General features: G+C 51.0%; 1 protein-coding gene across 1 annotated transcript in view; it reads left to right on the top strand.

Annotated features, from left to right (window-relative positions):
• GRIK4 (glutamate ionotropic receptor kainate type subunit 4) overlaps nucleotides 1–20,276 on the top strand; it is a 176,709-nt gene that overhangs the window by 56,156 nt on the left and 100,277 nt on the right. The window contains exon 2 of the mRNA XM_040085041.1: nucleotides 2,305–2,436. Coding sequence (XP_039940975.1) covers nucleotides 2,305–2,436 — 132 coding nt within the window. The remainder of the gene's footprint in view (nucleotides 1–2,304; nucleotides 2,437–20,276) is intronic.

The following is a 20,276-nucleotide window of genomic DNA, read 5'->3' as shown; positions in this document are numbered from 1 at the left end:
CTGCTGTCCAAGCTGAGCCTCCCCTGGCCCAGCCTGAGGCCGCTCCCTCTCCTCCCGTCCCTGTTCCCTGGGATAAGATCCCAAATCCCCCTGCTCCGGTCAGGGAGTTGTGCAGAGCCACAAGGTTCCCCTTGAGCCTCCTTTCCTCCAGGCTCAGCCGCTTCCCAGCTCCCTCAGCCTCTCCTGATGCTCCTTCCCCAGCTCCTTTCCTTTCCCTGGATGTGCTCCGGCCCCTCCGTGTCCTTCCTTGCAGTGATCCCACAGAGCTTTGGCAGGGAACGATGAGGATGTAAACTCCAGCAGCCTCCTGGGATTTCAGGCAGGCGTTTTCCTCCTGTTTGGCTGGAAACTGAGGTGTTTGTTACCCCCTTTTTCCTGCCCTGGTCTGACATTCCCCACCAGCTGTTTTAGTTGAGTTTAGCAGCTGTTCATCACCAGGGGCTGGCGAGGAAAGCACACTGGGGGCAGCAGCACAAGAAGTAGGACCTAAAAATTGAGGAAAACGGGACGGTGAGTGTTGGGGAGCAGCTTTGGAGCCAGAGCTGAGCAGGAGGAATCTCTTGGGGTGGCAAAGCTCGAGCTGCCCCCGCTGTCCTGCTGTCTCCATCCCTGTTCCCGTGGGGAGGAGATGTCTGTGTGTGTTCCACCAGCTCCGCGTTCCGGGCTGTGAGAGAACCTGACGACGCCATCCTGCTGTTTTGTCAATATCCTGGGAAGTTTGGAAATAGCTGCTTCGAAGTGCTCAAATGATACGTTGGCTCCGCAATCTGTCTCTGCCGCTGCCAGCGCTTCTAAGTAACCAATTTCCCATGTGCTTGACCTTTTAGGGCTTCTCTTCCCCAGGAATTACCCTGGAACTCCCACTGAAAACGGGAGGAAAAAAAAAAAAAAAGATAAAATTGCTATTTGCCCTTCACAGAGGTGGCTCACGATTTTCCAGGTGGTTTTTTGGGGAGTTCCTGGCTTTTAAAAATGGGTTGGGGGCGCTGAAATCGGGATGCTCTTCTCGTGTCTGACTGATAGCTGAGCATGAGATCCTTCAATTTGCTGGGATTGGGATGCAGGAGGGAGAGCTGGAGGTGGGAGTTTCCCGAGGGCTCAAACCCCAGGGGATGCAGCTGTCCCAGGATTTTTATTTGTGTGGCCCCGTCTCTGCATTTCCCCTCTGTGAAAGGGGAAGGTCCCTGTGGAGTGTGCTGAGATAAGCTGGAGGAAAGTCTTAAAATGTAATCTAAAAATAGATTAATTGGAAAATTGCTAGTGAAAGGCTGTGCCTTGCTCAGACAAAACTCCTGGTAACTTCAAAGGCAGATTAAAGACTTTGCCTGTGTCAGGACTTCGGTATTTGGCCCGAGAAGGAGACAAATGGAAGAGGCTGGGAATGTTTGCCAGCGAGCTGGAGAAGGGAGAGATAAGGTAACAGATGAAACACTCAAAGTCAGCATTTAAGGACATCGCTGCCTGTGGAGATAATTTTATCAGCTCCTGAGACAACCTTCTTTGGTTGTTTTTTTTTTTAATTTTTTTCTTTCCTATGAAGTAAAACCTGCCCTTTACGAAGCTGTTTAAAATGGTATTTGTTACAAATTTGATTAGCGCACTGCAGGAGCCTGCTGTGGGACAGCCAGTGCCAATATCCGTGCTGATGATGAGCTGGTGGGTTTTGCACCTCCTGCCCTTCATTTTGGTGGTGTTTTGACTTTGGAACTCGGACTTCTGTATGGTTGGGTGGTGAGACCTTGTGTGAGGACAAAAAAAGATGCTCTTGGTCTTGTGCTGGATCCTCTTGGTCCTGAGAGCGAGGGAAGGAGGTGACTGGAATTGTGGTGAGGAATTGATTTCTGGTTTGGTGAAGCCCGAGTAACTTCTGCCTCCTAAACCCTTCCCTGGAATCATGTTTTGCTGTGAAATTGTTTTTTTCCCACCCTAAAATCAGGATTATATAATGACTCGCAGGCTGCTCTGAGTGGAAAGAAAAAGGCGGGGGGGAGTGGGTGCGAATGGAAGTCAGAGATGTGACTCAATATTGATTTCCACTTGTTTTTGTTGAAACGCTAAAAATGCCAAAATGAAATATTTGGACTTTTCCTCGCTTTTCTTTCCCTTTTTCTTTTTTAATTTTTTTTTTTTTTTCTTTCCCCTCCAAAGATCTCTCTGCCCAGTTTGATTCCAATCCCTGAATAATTCATAGTCCGTAAATAGCTTCCTCCTCCTCTGGTAAATAGAGCTTTTGTCTCCGGAGCTGAGTGATGCTGCTGGGGGAGAGCAGAGGGGCTCACGGCCGCGTTTTGTGTCTCCCTGCAGAGTTATGTCATGCCCAGACCACCACAGGGCTCCATGAGGATTTATGGAAGATGCTCCGTGTCTTGGCGCCTCTGGTGCTCCTTCTGCCGTGGCTGATGAGGATCTGGGCCAGCCCCCATTCCCTGAGGATCGGTGAGTGCACGCCTCGCTCGGGTCTGGGTTTTTCCAGCTCTGGAGGGATTCTTGGAGAGGGAGATCCTCCCTGTCCTCGTTCAGGTGGGGCCAAGGTTTGCTCCTTCCTCTTGGGAGAGACGTGCAGCTGGTGGTGAGTTGACACACTTTCATTCCCTGCAGCTTTGGGAATGTTCTGTCCTTAGTTTGTGAATGAAATGCAGCTCATGGTGAGCTGGCAGGCTTGCTGAAGTTCCTCCGTGCGTTTTGGGAATGTTTTCTCCTTCCTTTTGTAAATGGAATTAGTTCATGGTGAGCTGACACACTTGCTGAGCTCCTCCTTGGGAGGAACCTTTTGGGAATATCCTGTCTTTAGTTTGTGAATGAAATGCAGTTTATGGTGAGTTGATACAGTTGCTGAAATTCCTCCTTGCATTTTGGGAATGTTCTCTACTTCCTTTTATCAATGAAATGGAGTTTATGGTGGGTTTGCACACTGAGATCCTCCTTGCATTTTGGGAATGTTCTCTCCTTCCTCTTGTACATTCCTCTTGTAAATGAAGTGCATGTTGTGGTGAGCTGACACACTGAACTCCTCCTTGAATTTTGGGAATGTTCTCTCCTTCCTCTTGTAAATGAAATTAGTTTATGGTGAGTCGACAAAGATGCTGAAACTCCTCCGTGTATTTTGGGAATGTTCTCTACTTCCTTTTATCAATGAAATGGAGTTTATGGTGAGCTGACAACACTTGCCAAAGCTTCTCCCTGCATTTTGGAAATGTTCTCGCATTCCTCTTGTAAATGAAATTAGTTTATGGTGAGTTGACAGAGATGCTGAAATTCCTCCGTGCATTTTGGGAATGTTGTCTCTTCCTCTTGTAAATGAGATTAGTTTATGGTGAGTTGACACAGTTGCTGAAATTCCTCCATGCATTTTGGGAATGTTCTCTACTTCCTTTTATCAATGAAATGCAGTTTGTGGTCAGTGGACATGCTGAGTTCCTCCTTGCATTTTGGGAATGTTCTGTCTTTAGTCTGTACATGAAATGCAGTTGATGGTGAGTTGACACACTTGCTGAAGCTCCTCCCTGCAGTTTGGGAATGTTGTCTCTTCCTCTCAATGGAATGCAGTTCACGGTGAATTTCCATGTTTACGTTGGTTTTTGTGGTGTTGATGTTGCTCTTCCCGTGTGCATTCAAAGCCTCCCCTCAAAGAGCCCTGAGGAACTGAACTCCTCCCTGCTGTGTCCTGCCCCCTCTCCTGAACTCCCCATACAGTGAAACATTTCTGTGTCACAAACACGTCTGCTCTCCATCGATGGGCAGGGGGTGAGCCCAACCCGCCCCCAGTTCAGGGGTGCCACAGGACCCCTGCTAACCCCAGACTCCCCATTTGCAGGGCACCCCGTGAACTCAGGCTCCTTTGGGCTGTGCTAAAAAGCCTCCGGGGAGAGGCACCATCAGATTAGGGAGCAGAAACGCATCCAGAAGCCTGATGATGGGACTCAGCTCCCGGAGCTGACGCTTCGCTGTGCTGTTTGGAAAGGAAACTGCTTCCCCTGGCTGCTCCCCACGCTGCCTTTGTGAACCTTTAGTTGCAGACAAGCGGCTTTAATCCATTCCTGTCCCCCATTTGCAACTTTCACAGGTGACACTCTTGGAGTGAAATTACCTCTCCCCTCTGCCAGTGGAGCGTGAGGCAGCCCAGGAAATACGGGGAGGGAGGGTGTGAGCTGGCAGGAGCCTGGGAAGGGTGGCTGGATGTTTTATATCCCTGGAATCCCCGCACGCTCCCAGCTCTGCTGCCCGCATTTCACCTTGATGGGCACATCCTCCACTCGAGCCAGCAGGCAGGGATGGGGGGAATTATCAGGATGCTGGAAGGGAAAATCCTTCACTTTGCTTTGTGTCCCGTCTTTTTGGGGAGCTCTGTGGGGTTTTTGGCAGTGTGTGAGCTGCAAATCTGGGGTCTTGTCTGCTTTCCACCTCCCCAGAGCGAAAAGTGAAGGTGTTTGAGACCTGGCACTGTGATTTTCAGCTTTTTTAAGGACTGGAAACTCAAATCTTGCACTGCATCTTCCAAGTGGGAATGGCAGCTGCCTTCCAGCTTGCTTTGGTTTGGGGGGGTTTAGTGAGTGCTGTTCCTTCAAGCAACAGTTTCATTTTTATGGTGCCTCCAACAAAAAAAGTTAATAAAAATAAAGTGCAGAATAAAAAGAGGGGGAAAAAAATATTACCAGCAGCCCTGAAATCATTCCCAAATGCATGCTTTTGGCAAGGCAGGGAGATATGATATCTAGCAACATTAATCAATGCTCTGCTTAGGGAAGGAAAATCAGACCGGCGAGAACATTTACATATTCAAAGAAAATGGGAGCAAACGTTTAAAACAATCCTGGAAACCATCTGATAGGGATTGCTGAAAGGCACAGGGATGTGATCAGTAATGGGATGAGAGCTGGGCAGGGTCAGGGTGGGTTCTTCACCAGGAAAAAGAGATTATTCCCTGCAGCTCTTGGCTTCCAGGCAGAAGGAAACACACTGGTGCTGAGTCAGGGACACTTGGCTTGTGAGCCGAGCCCTGAGCTTCCCTGCTGCTGCTTTTTTGGGGTTTTTTTGGGTGGATCTTGGCCCTGGCAGCCCTCAGTGGAGCGAAGAGGCAGCAGATTGCTTCATCTCCGAGCACACGGTGAATTTCTGCTGGCCTGGACAGGACCCACAGCCAGCGTTGCATTGCAGTGAGCTTGAGAGGCGTCATCTGTGCGAGAAATCGAGCAGAATGTGGGCTCCAGGGTGACCTTCCCCGTGCCTTTGGCTGCAGAGGAGCAGCCTGGAGCCTCCTCAACGCTCTGGTTCTCTCCCTGATACTCGGGGGGTGGGGAGAAGCCATTGGTGCAGACCTCTTTTTTTCAGCCTTAAACTGTTTGTTCCCTTCTGATGCAGCCCTGGAGAAAATCTCCTCGTTCCTGTTTTGTTTTTGGTTTGTGGTTTTTTTTTTTTTCTGGAGACCTTGGTGGGGAAATCCAGGTCTAAAAGCTTTATCCCAAATTGGTGATGCTTTATTGAGAATGCCTTTTGCCAGTCAGCTCCCTGCTCTGTCTGGCTGAATTATTATCTCCGAGGACCTCAAAAAGCTGGGTCTGATCAGGGAGGGAAGGAGCAGGCAGGGATGGGAGTGCTCTCTCAACAGCTTTAAGGGCTCTGGGAGGGAAGGAATTATCTCCAGGCAAGCCTGGAGCCCTTGGAAGAGCCAGCACAAAGCTTCCTAAAATATCCTGAGACCTCTTGCATGGGTTTTGTTGCATCCAGCCACCCCTAAAACCATCAGCTCCCTCCAGGGTAGCGTCTCCCCTGCTTTCCTGCAGCACTCAAAGTGTGTGGGAGCAGTTCTGGGTTTGGTTTGTTTTTTGTTTTTTTTTGCCTGTTCACTCATGCTCAGGGAAGTGTCAGGAAATTTGCCTGAGTTATTTACTGGGTTATTTACTCGGCCTCACCGAGCAGAGCCCTAAATTGGCATTCTCTGGCTTGATTCATTGGCTGTGCTAAAGAAGCTTGTTTAAAATTCATACCCCGGCCAAAATTGTGGTTTATCCGTGGGATTGCCCTCACCAGCAGCGGGATCAGGAGCCCTGAGAGAGGATCTGCTGACAAACCCCTTGCAAAACCTCCTGTGGGCTTTCAGGGTTTCCCCTGCGCATGAAAATCCCTTCCCTGCCTCTGTCTCCCAGCCCTGCAAAACTTACACAACTCCAGCATTTAAGGGTGTTTTTTGGGCTGGAACTTGATGTTTTCCTGCCCCATACCCAGGGACTGTGCGTCCACCTCTGGCTCAGCTGTCACTGCTGTCCCTGTGCTTTGTGGTTTCATCGCCCAGAGAAGCAGTTTGGAATCCAGGACCCACGCCGACGCTGGGGTGTCACTGCAAGTGTCACTCTGGGTAGTTTGTCCTCGTTTCTGGGCGTGGTTCCAAAATTCTGGAGTGCCCAAAGGGCTGTGAATCTCCTGTGTCTGCTCTGATGGCGGAACCAGAGTCATAGAATGCTTTAGGTTGGTTTGAAGGCTTGAAGGTTTGTTCCATCCTGGCTTTTGGCACTTCCAGGGATCCAGGGGCAGCCACATCTTCTCTGGGTGCCCTTTGCCAGAGCTTCCCCACCCTCACAGGGAAGGATTTCTTCCCAATATCCAACCTAAACCCACTCTTTTTGAGTTTTCAGCCATTCCCCCTCATCCTGTCGCTCCAAGCCTTTGTAAAAGGTCCCTCTCCATCCTCCCTGCAGCTCCTTCAGGCACTGCAGTTGAGGTCACCCAAAGCCTCTTCTCAAGGCCGAACAATCCCAATTCTCTCAGCTTTTCGCACCAAGAAAATGTTCTTGGGGATCCCCCAGAGCTGTGGGAAGCCCCTGGCGTTCAGCTGTGTGTGCTGGGAAGAGGCAGAGCGGAGCTTTTCCTGCATCCCTGCGGTTGTGTGGTGCCCCTTTATTCCCAGCCCATCCCTCTGTCACGGCCGTGGGCAGCAGAGCATCGTTTGTACGGCCCTGGATCCCTGTGTGATCACCCTCCTGGGGGGTTCATGGTGCACTCAGCCCCTTCTCCAGTGAGTAAAGGCCCCAGAGCTGCCCTGTTGGGTGCAGGTTGTGCATAGGTGCGTCTGAGCTGGAGGGCTGCAGCAAGGGAAAAACGAGCATGAAAGGTTCTTGAGGTAAAAATGAATGAAAAGGCAGAGGAATCGTGGATGGGTTAGTTCAGCTCCCTCAGGACATGCAGAATTCTCCTGCAGGCGCTGCAGGGAAGATCCCACAAGGCAGAATTAGCGTTTTAAAGGGTGCTGGTGGCTCTGATGATGGAGGTGCAGCCAGCCCCTGGGTGCTGGGGAGGGAGGACGCTGGTGACAGCAGGTCTGGATTCTTCCTCCCGGTGTCGGGATGAGGTGATGGGGGCAGAAACCCAGCTGTGCCTTCGCTGCCGGCAGGCAGCGTGGCAGTGTGGCTTTGTGGCAGATTTGGTGCCATCCCCAGCTCCACACCTCCCTTTTGCAGCTCGAAACTCCTCTTCTCCCTCCTGCTGGAAACATTTGACACACACAAAGTGCAAACTCCTTTCGTGGTGTAGCTCTGCCTTCTCCAAGCCCTTTGTGGATGCTGCTGATGGATCCGGAGTGAAGTGGCCGTGGATTTGCTGCTGCCCAGCAGAGGAATGGCCTTACCCTGGTTTTAAACCCGGCCAGGCTGCTGTGATCAGCCCAGAGCACAGAACAAGCTGCAGGGCTCACACGGTGGTGCTGTTGCTGGAAAACCTCTCCACTTGTCATCAGGATTAGTGTTTAATCCCGGCCTGGCTTGGGGAGCGGGGTGGGAGGAGGGTGTAGTTATTGGGATACAATATTAATATTTCCCTCCCATATTAAAAAGGAGCCAGTTAAGTTCATTAAAGCGAAGTAGGTTTGTAGCTATTTATCATTTGCTGCTGGGGAGTGGTGAGAGGTACAGAAAAATACAATATTCATCTGCTGTCTGCTCTTTTAATTTTGTTCTGATTATTCTTCTTGGAGGAGTGATGTCTTATTTATGGGGTTTTGAATTATGTGCATAAATATTTTTTTTTTTTTTTAAATCACCTGTACAGATGCCAGGCCCTTCAGCAAAGCCTCATTTAGACTTACAGTGAATCACAAATGCTTTGGGTTGGAAGGATCTTAAAGATTACCCAGTTCCAACCCCCTGATGTAGACAGGGACATCTTCCACTGGATCTGGGCGCTCCAAGCTCTGTCCAGCCTGGTCTTGGACACTCCCAGCATCCAGGGGCAGCCACAGCTTGTCTGGGCAAAGGTTATCCTTGGATTCTTAGCAGTTCTCTGCAGGTATTCCCTCCGTGTGTTCCAGCTCTGGGAAGAGTGGCTGCCCCTGCCCCATCTCCTTTACCCTCCCTGCCCTGAGCGACCTCGTTGAGGCGACTCATCCACGGAGACTGCTCAAGGATAAAATGAATTTTTTTTTTTCTTTTTTCAGTAAAAGGCAACTGAAACTGTTCAAAGAGGGGCTGGTGACTGGTGCAGTCATTTATCTATGCTGCTTTTCTCTGGAACGATCTGGTGAAAGGTGCTTCCTTGAAAGCTTTTGCAGGGTGTCGATGCTCAGCCGAGGTGGGCGGTGGGCGCCGGGCGGTCTCCGAGCGCAGGCAGGAGGTTCTCACGCCATTCCCACCAAACCTGCGGCTGCAGATTTTCCCGGGGCTGCGCTCGGCACCCTCGCAGCCTGCAGAGGCAGGAGGCTCGTTAGCACCATGGAAGTGTGAGGGAAAACTGCGGGAGGAGCGCGAGCGCTTCCGGGCGGGAACCGCGACCAGCCGCCGGCGGGGTGTGGAAAATCCCGAGGGATGCAGAAATCCCGAGGGATGCACAAACCTTGCTGCAAGCCCTGCTTGGCTTTGGGTTTTGGCACTGAGAGAGGCCTTTCTGGCAGGTTGACACGAGCGGGTACCAAAGAGGGAAGGATCGATGGCTTCCTCCACCGCCGAGGGTTTTTTTACGCAGATTTTAGGTGGTCAAGGTTGGATGCGTTTGGGCTAAAAATCAGCTGAGCCTCGTCCTGCTGGGAAACTTCCATGGAAAAAAAGAGGGATTTGGTGCACAGAGGGGAAACTGTGGAAAAAATGAGAGGATTGGTGCAGAGTGGGGAAACTTCGTGGGGAAAATAGAGAGGGTTGGTGCAGAGTAAGGAAACTCCGTGGGAAAAAGTGGTATTTGGTGAAGAGTAAGGAAACTCCATGGGAAAAAGTGGTATTTGGTGAAGAGTAAGGAAACTCCATGGGAAAAAAGAGGGATTTGGTGCAGAGTAGGGAATCTCCGTGGGAAAAAGAGGGATTTGGTGTGGAGTAAGGAAACTTCATCGATAAAATGAGAGGAATGGTGCAGAGTAGGGAAACTCTACTGGAAAAAAGAGGGATTTGGTGCAGACTAGGGGAACTCCATGGAAAAAAGTGGGGATTGGTGCAGAGTAGGGAAACTCTATTGGAAAAAAATGGGATTGGTGCAGAGCAGAGTGATCTGCCCTGCAAGGGAAGGGTGTCCAGGTGTCAGGCAGATCATGCCCAGCAAAGCAGATCCCCTTTGCCTGGCGTGGGAGGGCTCTGCCTCTCTCCAGGCTGCAGCTTTGCCACATAAAACATAATGAGCTCCTCGTCTCCAGCGGAGGAATCCAGCACTATAATAATATGAATAATAAATAATAAGCAGATTTATATTTTAGATCAGTGCCACAGGGCACGGAGCGAGGAGGGACGGGGAGTCAGCCAGACAGATCATCTCTTTCCATCTTTTGCACCTCTGCGGCGGAGTTATTTTTCCTGATCTGTTCCTATTCATTAATGTCCGAGAGGCAGGTTATATTATCCACCCCAGGAGGCCTTTAAGCTTTGTTTTGATTCATTATATATCCACATACATATTATATAGATATAGATCTCTCTGTGCAGAGCAGCTGGATGGGGAAACCGGCTGGTAGTTATGGAAAAGAGCCACGTTACTTAAGCAGCAAATCAACATTCTATTTCTTGACTCTCTTGTTTATTGAAAGCCATTTAGCCACCAGCACGGGGGAAAGCTGTGGTGCCCCTGGGCACAGCAGCAGCTGCTGCCCTGGCCTGTGTGGCTTTGTGGTTTTGGAAGGTGACTTGGTGGGAAGCAGGTGATAATTCAGCAGGAAAAGGGAATTTTAAGGAGAGGAGGCAAGGAGAGAGGGGCTGGTCAGTGGAAAGGTGACGTTTGTCTCTTCCAGGCACAGTCCCGAGCTGTGGTAGGGTGGCTGAGGACAGGCATGGGTAGGTGCATGTGCAGAATTTTGTATCAAAGGTCTGGGGTTTTTTTTACATTTGTTCCTGAATGTTAAACATTCTCCCGGAGCCAAGGATCAGGATCTGAGAGTCATGTAACTTGTTTTATATCTAAATACTGCTCCTGCCCCTGGGCAGCACTTTGTGTATTTAGCTGCTGAGCCACTTTTAATACACATCTTTTTGCTTCACACGGAGGAAGCTACCGATAGCAAGACCTACTCTGCAGTTTCTTTCATTATTTTTTCATACATATATATGAATAAAAGTCAATTACATGAATGAAAGATCCTTGGTTGCCTGCCTAAACAGCTGCCAAAATGAATTCCAACCCGGAGCCAAACTCGGCAAAGCTGGAGTTTCTGCAGGGAGCTCCAGTGTGGCGTGAGATGGGATTGTGCAGGAGGCTGCATTACAGATTCCTGCTGCCCGGCCCCTCGCCGCTGGCTATCCGTGTGGGCAGCCAGCAGGGGTGGATTGCACTGCTCTGCAGGCCTGGGTTAAATCTCCTCCTCAGAGCTGTGCTGGGGTGAGAGCCACCACCCTGCCAGGCAGCTGTTGGCATCCTGGGAGCTTGGTGCCAGCCTCGGTGACACCTGGAGCTCCAAATCCCTTCCTCCCCATGGGCCTATTAACTTGGAATCATCTGAAGTAAGCTAGGAGGATTTTGGGGATGTGGGCAGGAGCTGGGAGGAGTCAGAAAATCTGGATAATTTGGCACAGAGGGGAAGCAAATCCTCCACAGAGGCAGGAGCAGTTCTGGGAACGGCTCCTGAGGATGGGGAAGTGCCTGGCTGAAGAGCATGTTCCTTGTTTCTAGGGAAATGCAGGTCTGCAGTGACCACAATGTGGTTTGAAGGTCCTTTTCAGGCAGTGAGGGGGGAGGGGAGCTTTGCAGATTTTAGGTAGATGCCCAATTTCCTCAAGCTGAGTTGAGAGAAAGCCAAATTTGTCACCTGGGAGCTGTTGGAGGAACCTTCGGAGGTCAGAACCTTCCTGGGAAGGGCAGGGAGAGGATGGCAGATGGGAGAGAGAAGACAAAAAAGCCGCTCCAGCTCCAGCCTGTCGGAGCAGAGCTGAGATCCCCACCCTGGGAGCGCAAGGAAGGGTTTCTTTGTGCTCCAAGCCTCCTGCCCGGGGTTTATTCCTCCCGCTCTGTTACTCTTGGCACGTTCCCTCGTCCTTGCTCTGTTGGATGGGTGGGTTGCAGGCTCAGGAGCTCTTTGGGCTCAGTGAGGTGTTAAAGCCCTCTTGCCGAGCTTTAGGCACTGCAGGGCTGCTGGGCAACCTTCCCAGAAGAGGAGCTTTTGACCTAGCAGGGCACTTATCTCGAGTGCCCCTCTGCAGCTAATTGCTGCTGGCTCGGTGTCAGATAAACGCAGCCCCCGAGAGGCTGAAATCCCAAACTGTGCTGGCGGGGATCCAGCAGCTCCCACTCTGCATCCAGGTGTTAGGGACACGCAGCACTTGGAAAAGTCCCAGTCCCAGAAGTGGAGAGCAACCTGCTGACAAAGCAGGGGGAGTGGTGGGCGCTGCCCTTGCCTTGCTCCCAGCTTTGTGCTCCTCTTCCTCCTCCTCTCCCTCGCAGAGACCTCAGTGTGATGAGATCAAAGGTGTAAAAAAGCACTGGGGGAAAAGGGGAAGGATGGAAAGATGTGAAAGAAGGAAATTTTTGCTTTTCTGTCAGCTGCGAAAAACAGGGGAGCATGTGGGAGAGAGAAGGACAACACCCAGGGCACAATCCATGGCAGAAAGGGCTGTGAGCAGGCTGGGAAATGGGAAAATGGAAAATGGGGGCTTCTTGTTCTCGGGACAACCATCCAGGAGCATCGTGTCACATGAGGGTGGCATCACAGCCCAGAGCCCTTCTTTGGGTGTTACCTGGAGAGGGGAGGAGTGTGGGCAGTCTGGGGAGCAGGAGCTGAGGATCCTGCCTGGAGGAGAGCTGGGAGAACGCAGACGTGACAGCTGGGAGGGAGCAGGAGCAGCTCAGCCCGGCCTTGCCCTGACTCCAGCCCTGCCAAACGCGGGCTGTGGATGTCAGGAGGCTGCAGGGGGGGACGGCTCCTTTTCCTCTCCATCATTAATGAATTCCTCTTGCACCTCCAGACACTGTAGGGGCTTGGAGAGACTAAATGGAACTCTGTGTGAAAGTGATGGCTGAATGTCAATGCTGCCGTCGAAGCCAATTTGGGAGCTGGAAAGTGCTAAAAGAATTAAGATTGTTAAATGGAAATAAGTCTACTTGGTTGAGATAAAGTAAGGTTTAAATGAGTGAAATTATCAGTGGATTACCCTTGTTAGAGCGCTGCCTTATTTAATAAACTGGGTTTTAATCTGCTGTGAGCATTCCTGAAGGGAAAGCTCAGCCTGTGGAGGTGCCGGGATGTGAGGGAGGGGAAGGAGCAGCTGTGCCATCATCCTCTAGAATGGAGCCACAGGAGCAAGATTTGCCCGGGAGTGCTTTGTGCTTTCACCTCGTTCACTTCTTTACAAGTGGGTTGATCTTGGCTGGAGTTTCTCTTGCTGGCAGAATTGGGGTGGCGTTACCTTGGTACCTCTGTGTCCCTTGTGTCCCTGGGGAGCATTTTTAGAGTGGAGCCACGCAGTGCTGCATCCTTTTTGGGGTAAATGGATGCACTCAGGGCTGCCCTGGAGCCCCTGGCGAGGAGCGATGCAGCGGGAGCAGCTTCTTGCCGCATTTAGGAGGGAATGAAAATGCTGGAAACCTTGAGTGCTGCAGTTTGACCCAAAGAGAGAGCGCAGTAATTATTAATGGGCACTGATTACCTGCTGCCGCAGGAGCAGGGCTGTCACAGGAGAGCAGCCAGGGCTTTACCTGGCCACCTGACTTAATGCAGCCGTCACCTGTCACCTCTCATGTGCTCCTGACCCATCTCTCTGTGGAGGCAGAACTGCTCCAGATGCTTCCAAAACTGCCTGTGGAGGGAAGGAGCTGATTTCTCTCGGCGCTTTTTGGGACTCTGCTCTTGGCTGCTGGAGGTCTGGGGCTGGAGGTGACAGTCCCTGGCCTGGGGGAGCACAAGGGACAAAAGCACAGGGAGGGATGAGGGCTGGTTTTCTTCTTAGCTGTGCAGCCCCGAGCTTTCACAACACCTTGTGTTCTTGACTTGGAGGATTCATGAATTTTCATTACTTTTTTGAGAGGGAAATCAAGTCTTGAGTGGGTTGGGAGGCTCAGGTGGGATGCAGGAATCCGGGATCAAATTCCAGCCTTGGGGCAACCAGGCTGTGGGTAACCCACCTGGATTATGCTCTTACCTGTTCAGAGGAGTCTGCCCTCTGTAAATATTCCATTTTTGTGTCCTGGTGGTTGCCAGAAGGGCTGGCAAAGCTGGCTACAGGCAGAGCTGAGCCCATCCTGGATTTTTGTCTCCTTTCCTGGGCTTGTCCAGCAGCCTGGTCTCTATAAATGCCCAGAGTTCTTGCATCTCCTGCAGCTGAAATTGTGTTCAGGGGGGAATTCAGAGCTGGAAGAAGGCAAGGAAGGGGCTCTGTGTCCCCACTCTTGTTGGGGGATTGCTGCTCACTCCCCAGACTCACAGGAGCTGAAATCATTCCTGCTCTCCTCTTTAGAGGTGCAGGGCAGGATGAATGCCTGAGCTCCAGCCCCAGGCTCATCCCACATGAGCTTAAAACTTCTGTGATCTCCTTGCCAAGCCCGGGGGGCAGCGAGAGCTGCAAAGCTGTGCTGTGGTGTCAGCCTGGGTTTGTGAGAGCATCCCCTCGCCCATTCCAGACTCCAGCCTCTCCTCTGGAGCCCCCAGGACCCAGCAGGATCGGTGCTTTGGGATGAATTTGTGTGTGCTCCTTGTGGTCAGCATCTGGCACCCTCCCCTTGGTCCAGGTCTGATCCTCAGGAATTCCACCAGGGCAGGATTGCCCTGATCTCAGCCTGTCCTTCTTCCTGCACAGAGGTTTTCTGTGCTCAGCTTCTGCCCCCCTCATCCATATTCCCATTTTTCCAGCAGCCAGTCCATCCTGCTCTTTGGCTTCAGCACTTCAGGACTTTTATTTCCACATCCCTTGCACTGCTTGGCAGTTACAAACCTTTAGTATTTAATTTCCTTTGCATTTCTACCCATTTCAGTGGACAGAATATCCACCAGAACATCACACAGAGGGTTTTTTTTTTGCATTCTTGGTTCACTGGGGGCCCTGCTTCAGTGGCAAGAAGATCTTTAATCATTCCAGCCATGCTCAGAAATCCCACGATCTCCATGATCACAGAAGATAAAGCAAAGACCAGTGGAGCTGGCAAGGAAATGCCTTGCAGAGCTGGTGCAAATGTAAAGTAATGCCCACCCCAGAGGCCTCATGAGCCCCAGCTGGGTTTTTTAGGGCCAGGTGAGGCTGCAGTGGCTTTACCCAAGTCCCCATCACGACCAGCCTTTGCCATGGAACAGCTCTGGCACAAGGCAGGCCCTGTGCTTGCTCATCTTGGCACAGCTGAGGAGCATCAGCATGGCTGGAGATGGTTCTGAGCTGCCCAACTCAGATTTTGGAGCAGAAATTTCGTTTTCCTTGGCTCTGGTTGAAACCCAGCTCTTCCCTCCTGCGTTTAAATCCCATGGAGCATCTCATTAGGAGCAAATGATGCCTCAGGCAAGTGGAGCTGGAGAAAAGTAATCTTTATTAAGCATCCTCAGTGGTCAGAGCTGCTTGATGAGCTCCAGAGTTTTATTTGCGGGCGGCTTGGGTTGTTGTTGGGCAGGAAAAGGCTCTGAGCTCCCTCCAGTCCCTGTCTCCAGGTCGCTGTTTCCTCTTTCTGCCCTGCAAACACTGCTGGCAAAGCCCCGCACTCTGATCACGGCACGAGAGGAAGAGGCTGGCTGGGAAAAGTCAGGGGCTTGAGAAGGGATTCAAGGAGCCTGCAGCTCATCCTGAGTTGGACACAGACACAGATTTCCCTGGAAAATAAACAGCCAGACTGATGTGGCTTTTTGCTGGTGAGCCGGAGGGGGATGGATTGAAGAGCTGTGAAGAATAAAGCAAGACGCATTCTGAGCGAAGTTCACACCTCAGGAAACCCCGGGCTCGATGGAGCCTCTGCTGCTGCACAGGGTGGGATATTTCCAGACTGAGCCAAAAAGCTGGAATCTCTGCTGCCTTCGCTCTTCCTTCTCCTCACAGAATTCCCAGAGAAGCTGTGGCTGCCCCTGGATCCCTGGAAGCGTCCCAGGCCAGGCTGGAGCACCCTGCCCTTGGAAATCATCATGAGATATTTTTAAGCTCCTTTCCAACCCAGCCCATCCTGAGATTTTATGATTTTCCTGGTTCCTGCCCTTTTTGAATGACAAACTGCCAGGGATCCGCGGCTGTTTGTTGTCCTGGGGCTGTCAGATTTCATTGTGAGGAAATGAGAAGCATTTTCAGGCATTAGCTGGCAGCACGGAGAGTTTTAGAGTAGCGGTTCGTGCCACTGAACAGGCTTTTGGAAGATGTGTCCTCATGCTTGGAGAATCAATTAACCTCGAAAACATTCGGTGGCTTGGTTTGAAGAACGCCGGCTCCGAGAATTTTCCTCTCCTGCTGCTAAAATCAGCCACCTTCAGCGTGAAGCATGGATGGGTTTCTAGCACCGAAAGGTGAAGTGAGAATAATAATAATAATAAAAAAAAAAAGGGAATAAAAGAAGAGCATAATGCCAGAAGAAATGCCAAAAAAAAAAAAAAAAAAAAAAAAAAAAAAGAGCATCTGTGCAACTAAAACCCTTCTGAAAAGCAGTCATTTGCTGAATATATTTTGTTTTAAATGTCCTGGCTCTGTTCTCTGCTCTTCCCCACCCTCCCCATCTGGAAGCCATCCAGCATCAAGCATCCCTGCTTGAAAAGGCAGCACTGGCTGCGTGTTCTGCCCGAGCCAGCGCCTGCAGGGAGCTGCAACAGGTCCCTGTCTGAATGCTTGGTGGTTTTGGAGCTTTTTTTGGGGGGGGAGAGAAAAAGCAGAGTGATCTGTGCACAGCACTGGGAAGGGTGACCTCACCTGCTCTGCTTGAGGGGTCAGGACAAAAGCTCCTGCACTCCTGGGAGGCTCCTGATGCTTGGAATATCATCCCTGAACCCGCTGCTTCTATGGATTTCTCTGCCAGAGCTGAATTAAAGCAGATTTGGGGAAAAAAGTGTTGTAACCTCCTTGACCTAAAGTTCTCACCCCAGCAGCATCATCCTTCCCCGTTCCACAGAGGGCTCCAGGAGGATGGATTTTGCTTTCAGTTGCAAAAAAGGGAAAAATACAATGGGGTTCAATGCAGGCATTGCTGCTTACATCTCTCGCCTCTTTCTCCCTTCGGATCCTGCCAGCAGAGCCCAGCCCTGGCTTTTGAGGCATTCTGGATGAAGCATTTCCAGGGGAAGCACCAAATTCTGCCTTCCCCTTCTCAGCAAACTGTTCCCTGCGTGCTAAATCAGGATGGATTCGGTTAAGAAGCCGAGAATCCGGAAATGTCAAATATTAGCGTTGGGTTTGAGTGTTTTTCCAGGGAGGTTATCAACACCTGAGCAGGTGGATTTCTTGTTGCACTGAGAGCAGCAGGGGCTGAGAGCTGTGGTTGTTCTACAGGGCTCTGGCTGTTTTTTTGGTTTTTTTTTTCCTGCTTTTTGTGAGCCTGGGCACGCCGCACTCGTGCTTTAGATTTCAGTCTCAGTTTGCTAATCTGCTTTCTGACCTATAGAAGAAAATAGCTGGTAATTATTTGTTTACTTTGTGCAATTCGAATGTGCAAGAGCTTCCTTAAAAGAGCTGGGCTGTATGATTAGGAGGGGAGGTTTGTTTTATTTTGGTTTAGTTTATTTTCCCTGGCCTGTCTCTTCATTTGGAAGGGATGCATTTCTTGGGCGTGGGGTGGGAATTGCATTTTTTAGGAGGTTTGAACTCCGTGGCTGCTTTAAAGAGTGAAAAATGAGGCAGAGAGGGGCTGTGGGGGGGTTGGAAAATCAATTTTTCTGTGCTGTGTTGTCAGGGTTTGGGAGATGGGGCTGCCGTGAGCGCAGCGGTGTCACCCTGATGGATTTGGATGGGCTGTAAGGCAAAGCTTTGGCAGATTTTCCCCCAGGTTATTCCTCAAATTCAGCCTGACCCCGCGCTGCACTGCAGCTCTGGGAAAGCAGGAGGGTGCTGAGCATCTTGCAGACAACAAAACCTCTCTTCTGGGCTGGGATTATTCAACTAATCTCGTGATTATGGTGATAATCCCCTTTGCAGTGATGCCCCTCTCCAAGGAGCTTTTCCCTCGGGCCCTTCCAAGTCCCAAATCTCATTTTCTCCTAATGCTGAAGTGCTCTATATTAAATTAAGGCACTCTCAAGGATCAGAGGTGTAAAAGTCCTGCGGCATTTAAAGCTTTGGAGTCTTTTGCCTGACTGCCCCTCCTGGGGCTCATGGTGGGGATGGAGGGGCTCTGCTGTCGGGGAAGAGATGGATTTCTCTATTTCCCCCTTGTTTTTGGAGCAGAAAAAGCCGTGGACAGTGCCCCAGCCTTGCCAGTGATGCCCTGGGCTCTCTGGCTCCGAGAGCCAGATGATTCCAAGTAGGATTTTCCTGCAGGGAAAGCAGCTCCCTTCCCTCTCCCGCTGCCAGGTGCTCGGTGGCAAATAAATATTTTGCTCACAACTCATTGGAGGTGGCATCTAACCAGATGTGCTCTCACTTGGTGCGGCAGGAGATTTATTTGGTTGTCCATTTATAGCTTATTATTTCCTGCTGTCTCCCCCCTCCCCAGCCTAATAGCAGTTTGCTATCCACCAGGGTATACATTTTCTTCTGATTAAGTGCCGCTTAGCCGTTGGCTGCTTGCTCATTTTACTTTTATAGACACATTTACGGAGGCACAAGCGCCCAGGAGCAAGGGTAAGGAGAATGGAGACTCGCAACGGCTTGATTAGATTGGATTTTAATAAAGTTTCCAGCTAAGCTGCAGCACAACTATTCCTCACCGTGCTGGCGATCTCCAGAGGCCCCTTTCAACCCTGATTGTTCTGTGGTGCTGGAGAAGGGGTGGCACAGCTCCTCACCTGTGCAGTGGGAGAGAATTCCCGTGGAATCCCTGACCAGCAGGGATCTCTGAGCACCTCCAAGCTCATCTCCCTGGGGCGAGGAGAGATTACTATTTTTTTTTTTTTTTCCCCTTCTTTCTGCCGCTGCTAATTAGTCGCAGATGATGAGATAATTTATAAAAATTAGGAGCGATTTTCCCTCATTGTGCTAATACAGCTTGGCAGTAAAACTGCTCTTTTTAAGGGGGTGACTTTTCCCTAATGGAGGGATCAAGGCTAAAAATACATCCCGGTGTGTGTCAGCAGAGAGGGGGAGCGTGCTCCATCACCGCGAGCAAGGAGCTCCTTCAGTTCGTGGGAATCACGAGAACGAGCTCCAGTTGGAACTCAGATCCCAGCCTGGATGTTGAGGGAGATGTTTGACGGGGTCACCTCGGCGGCAGGGGTGAGGGGATGACCAGAACGCAGCTGCAGTGGCGGGAGGGCGGCGGCGTGGCGCGGACAGCGCGTGTGACGCGGGCGCTTTGGCAGCGCACGGCACAGGGCAGGTCGCTGCTCTCCCCTTCCCCAGCAGTGACGGTGACTCAGTGCCAGCTCCTCACGTCGCCAGGCAGGAGCAGCAGCTCCAGGGACAGCGACCGGAGCAGTGTTTTGTCTCCTGTGCTCAGCGCCCGGGGGGGAACGGGATGCAGGAGTGAGGGAAGGCGTGGGAGCAGAGCATCAGAGAGGGGCTCAGCTCCCAGCTCTGCCTCTCCCGTGGCACTGGGACGCGTTCCCTGCGGAGCTGGGGCTGAGGCATGCTGCTGGGATTCTTTCCCAGTGCTGTTTTAGTGTTTGGAAGGCGCTGTTTGCCCCTTTGGCTGGTCCAGGGTCCAGCCCAGCCTGGGAGCGTGTGTCTGCTCGCGTGTCTGCTCGGTCTAGCGGGAACTGAGAAACGGGGGTTGCTCTGGGAGTTGTTTGGGAAGAGACATTCATTAGGCTGAAGAATGAATTTTCCATGAACTCAGAAGGCCTCCAGCACTCCCTCAGGCTCCTAATGATTTTGTCACGGTGTTAATCCCTCAGGTGAGCGGCGGCATTTTGATATCAGCAAACAAATTGCGTTTTCTGCGCCGATAACCCAATCCGGAGTCAGGCATGAGAGCAGAAAACAATTCATCAGCTTCTAATGGGCTGCAGATCCCAGGCAGGGCTGGATTCAGCCACGGTGTGCAGCTCCCTGGATCCCATGGCATTCCAGGGAATGTGTGTCTGCACAGCACCCCTGTCCAAGCACGCCCAGGTTTGGTTTTTTTGGTGATGCTCAGGATGCCCCTTTCTGTCTGCAGTGATGTATTTTGAGAGGTAACGCCTGTGCTGGAGAGTTTCCAGGAAGGTAAATCCCAGCAAAATGGAGGTGAGAAAGATCATCTGGTTGGCTTTTTTTTTCTTTTCTTTTTTTTTTTTTTTTTGCAACAGGTGATTGATGTGTTGAGCTCAGAGAATGTGGTGGGTACAGAAAGTTTTCACAGATTTCAGGGGAAACTGGCTGAGCTCAGGGGAGAGAAAAGCACTTCGGAGTTATTAAATATATAAACAACATCAGTTCCTGAAGTTTCCTAACCTGAGAGTAGCCCAGGGCTGGGAGGCTATTAGCAGGAATTATTGGATGGACTTCTGCTTTGACAGTAACATTTGTTCTTACAATCCAGATATGAGGCAGAGGCACAGAGAAAATGAAAGGAATCGCCTGTAGCAAGCTCTCAAATTAACACCTCTATCTCCCAAACCCCAGCCTGGTGCAGTGTCCATCAAGGCCTGGGAAGTGTGGAAATCTGCCTGGGCTGTTAGCAACAAGCAGAGGGAAATTGTGGCAGGAGTGATGCTGGTGCAGAGGACAAAACCAGCAGGATCAAGGCTGGGGAAAAGTTGGGAGCTGGAAAATTCAGCTTGGAAACGTCCCCTGGTTTAGTGGGAGCAGAATTAATCTAAACCTGTTTGGGTTTTTTCACACGAAAGCACCGCTCTCCCATTTCCA

Source organism: Hirundo rustica, chromosome 23, assembly GCF_015227805.2.
Source record: "Hirundo rustica isolate bHirRus1 chromosome 23, bHirRus1.pri.v3, whole genome shotgun sequence".
NCBI classification, from domain to species: Eukaryota; Metazoa; Chordata; class Aves; order Passeriformes; family Hirundinidae; genus Hirundo; species Hirundo rustica.
Note: the sequence above shows the minus strand (reverse complement) of the source record. Positions and strands in the feature narration are given on the sequence as shown.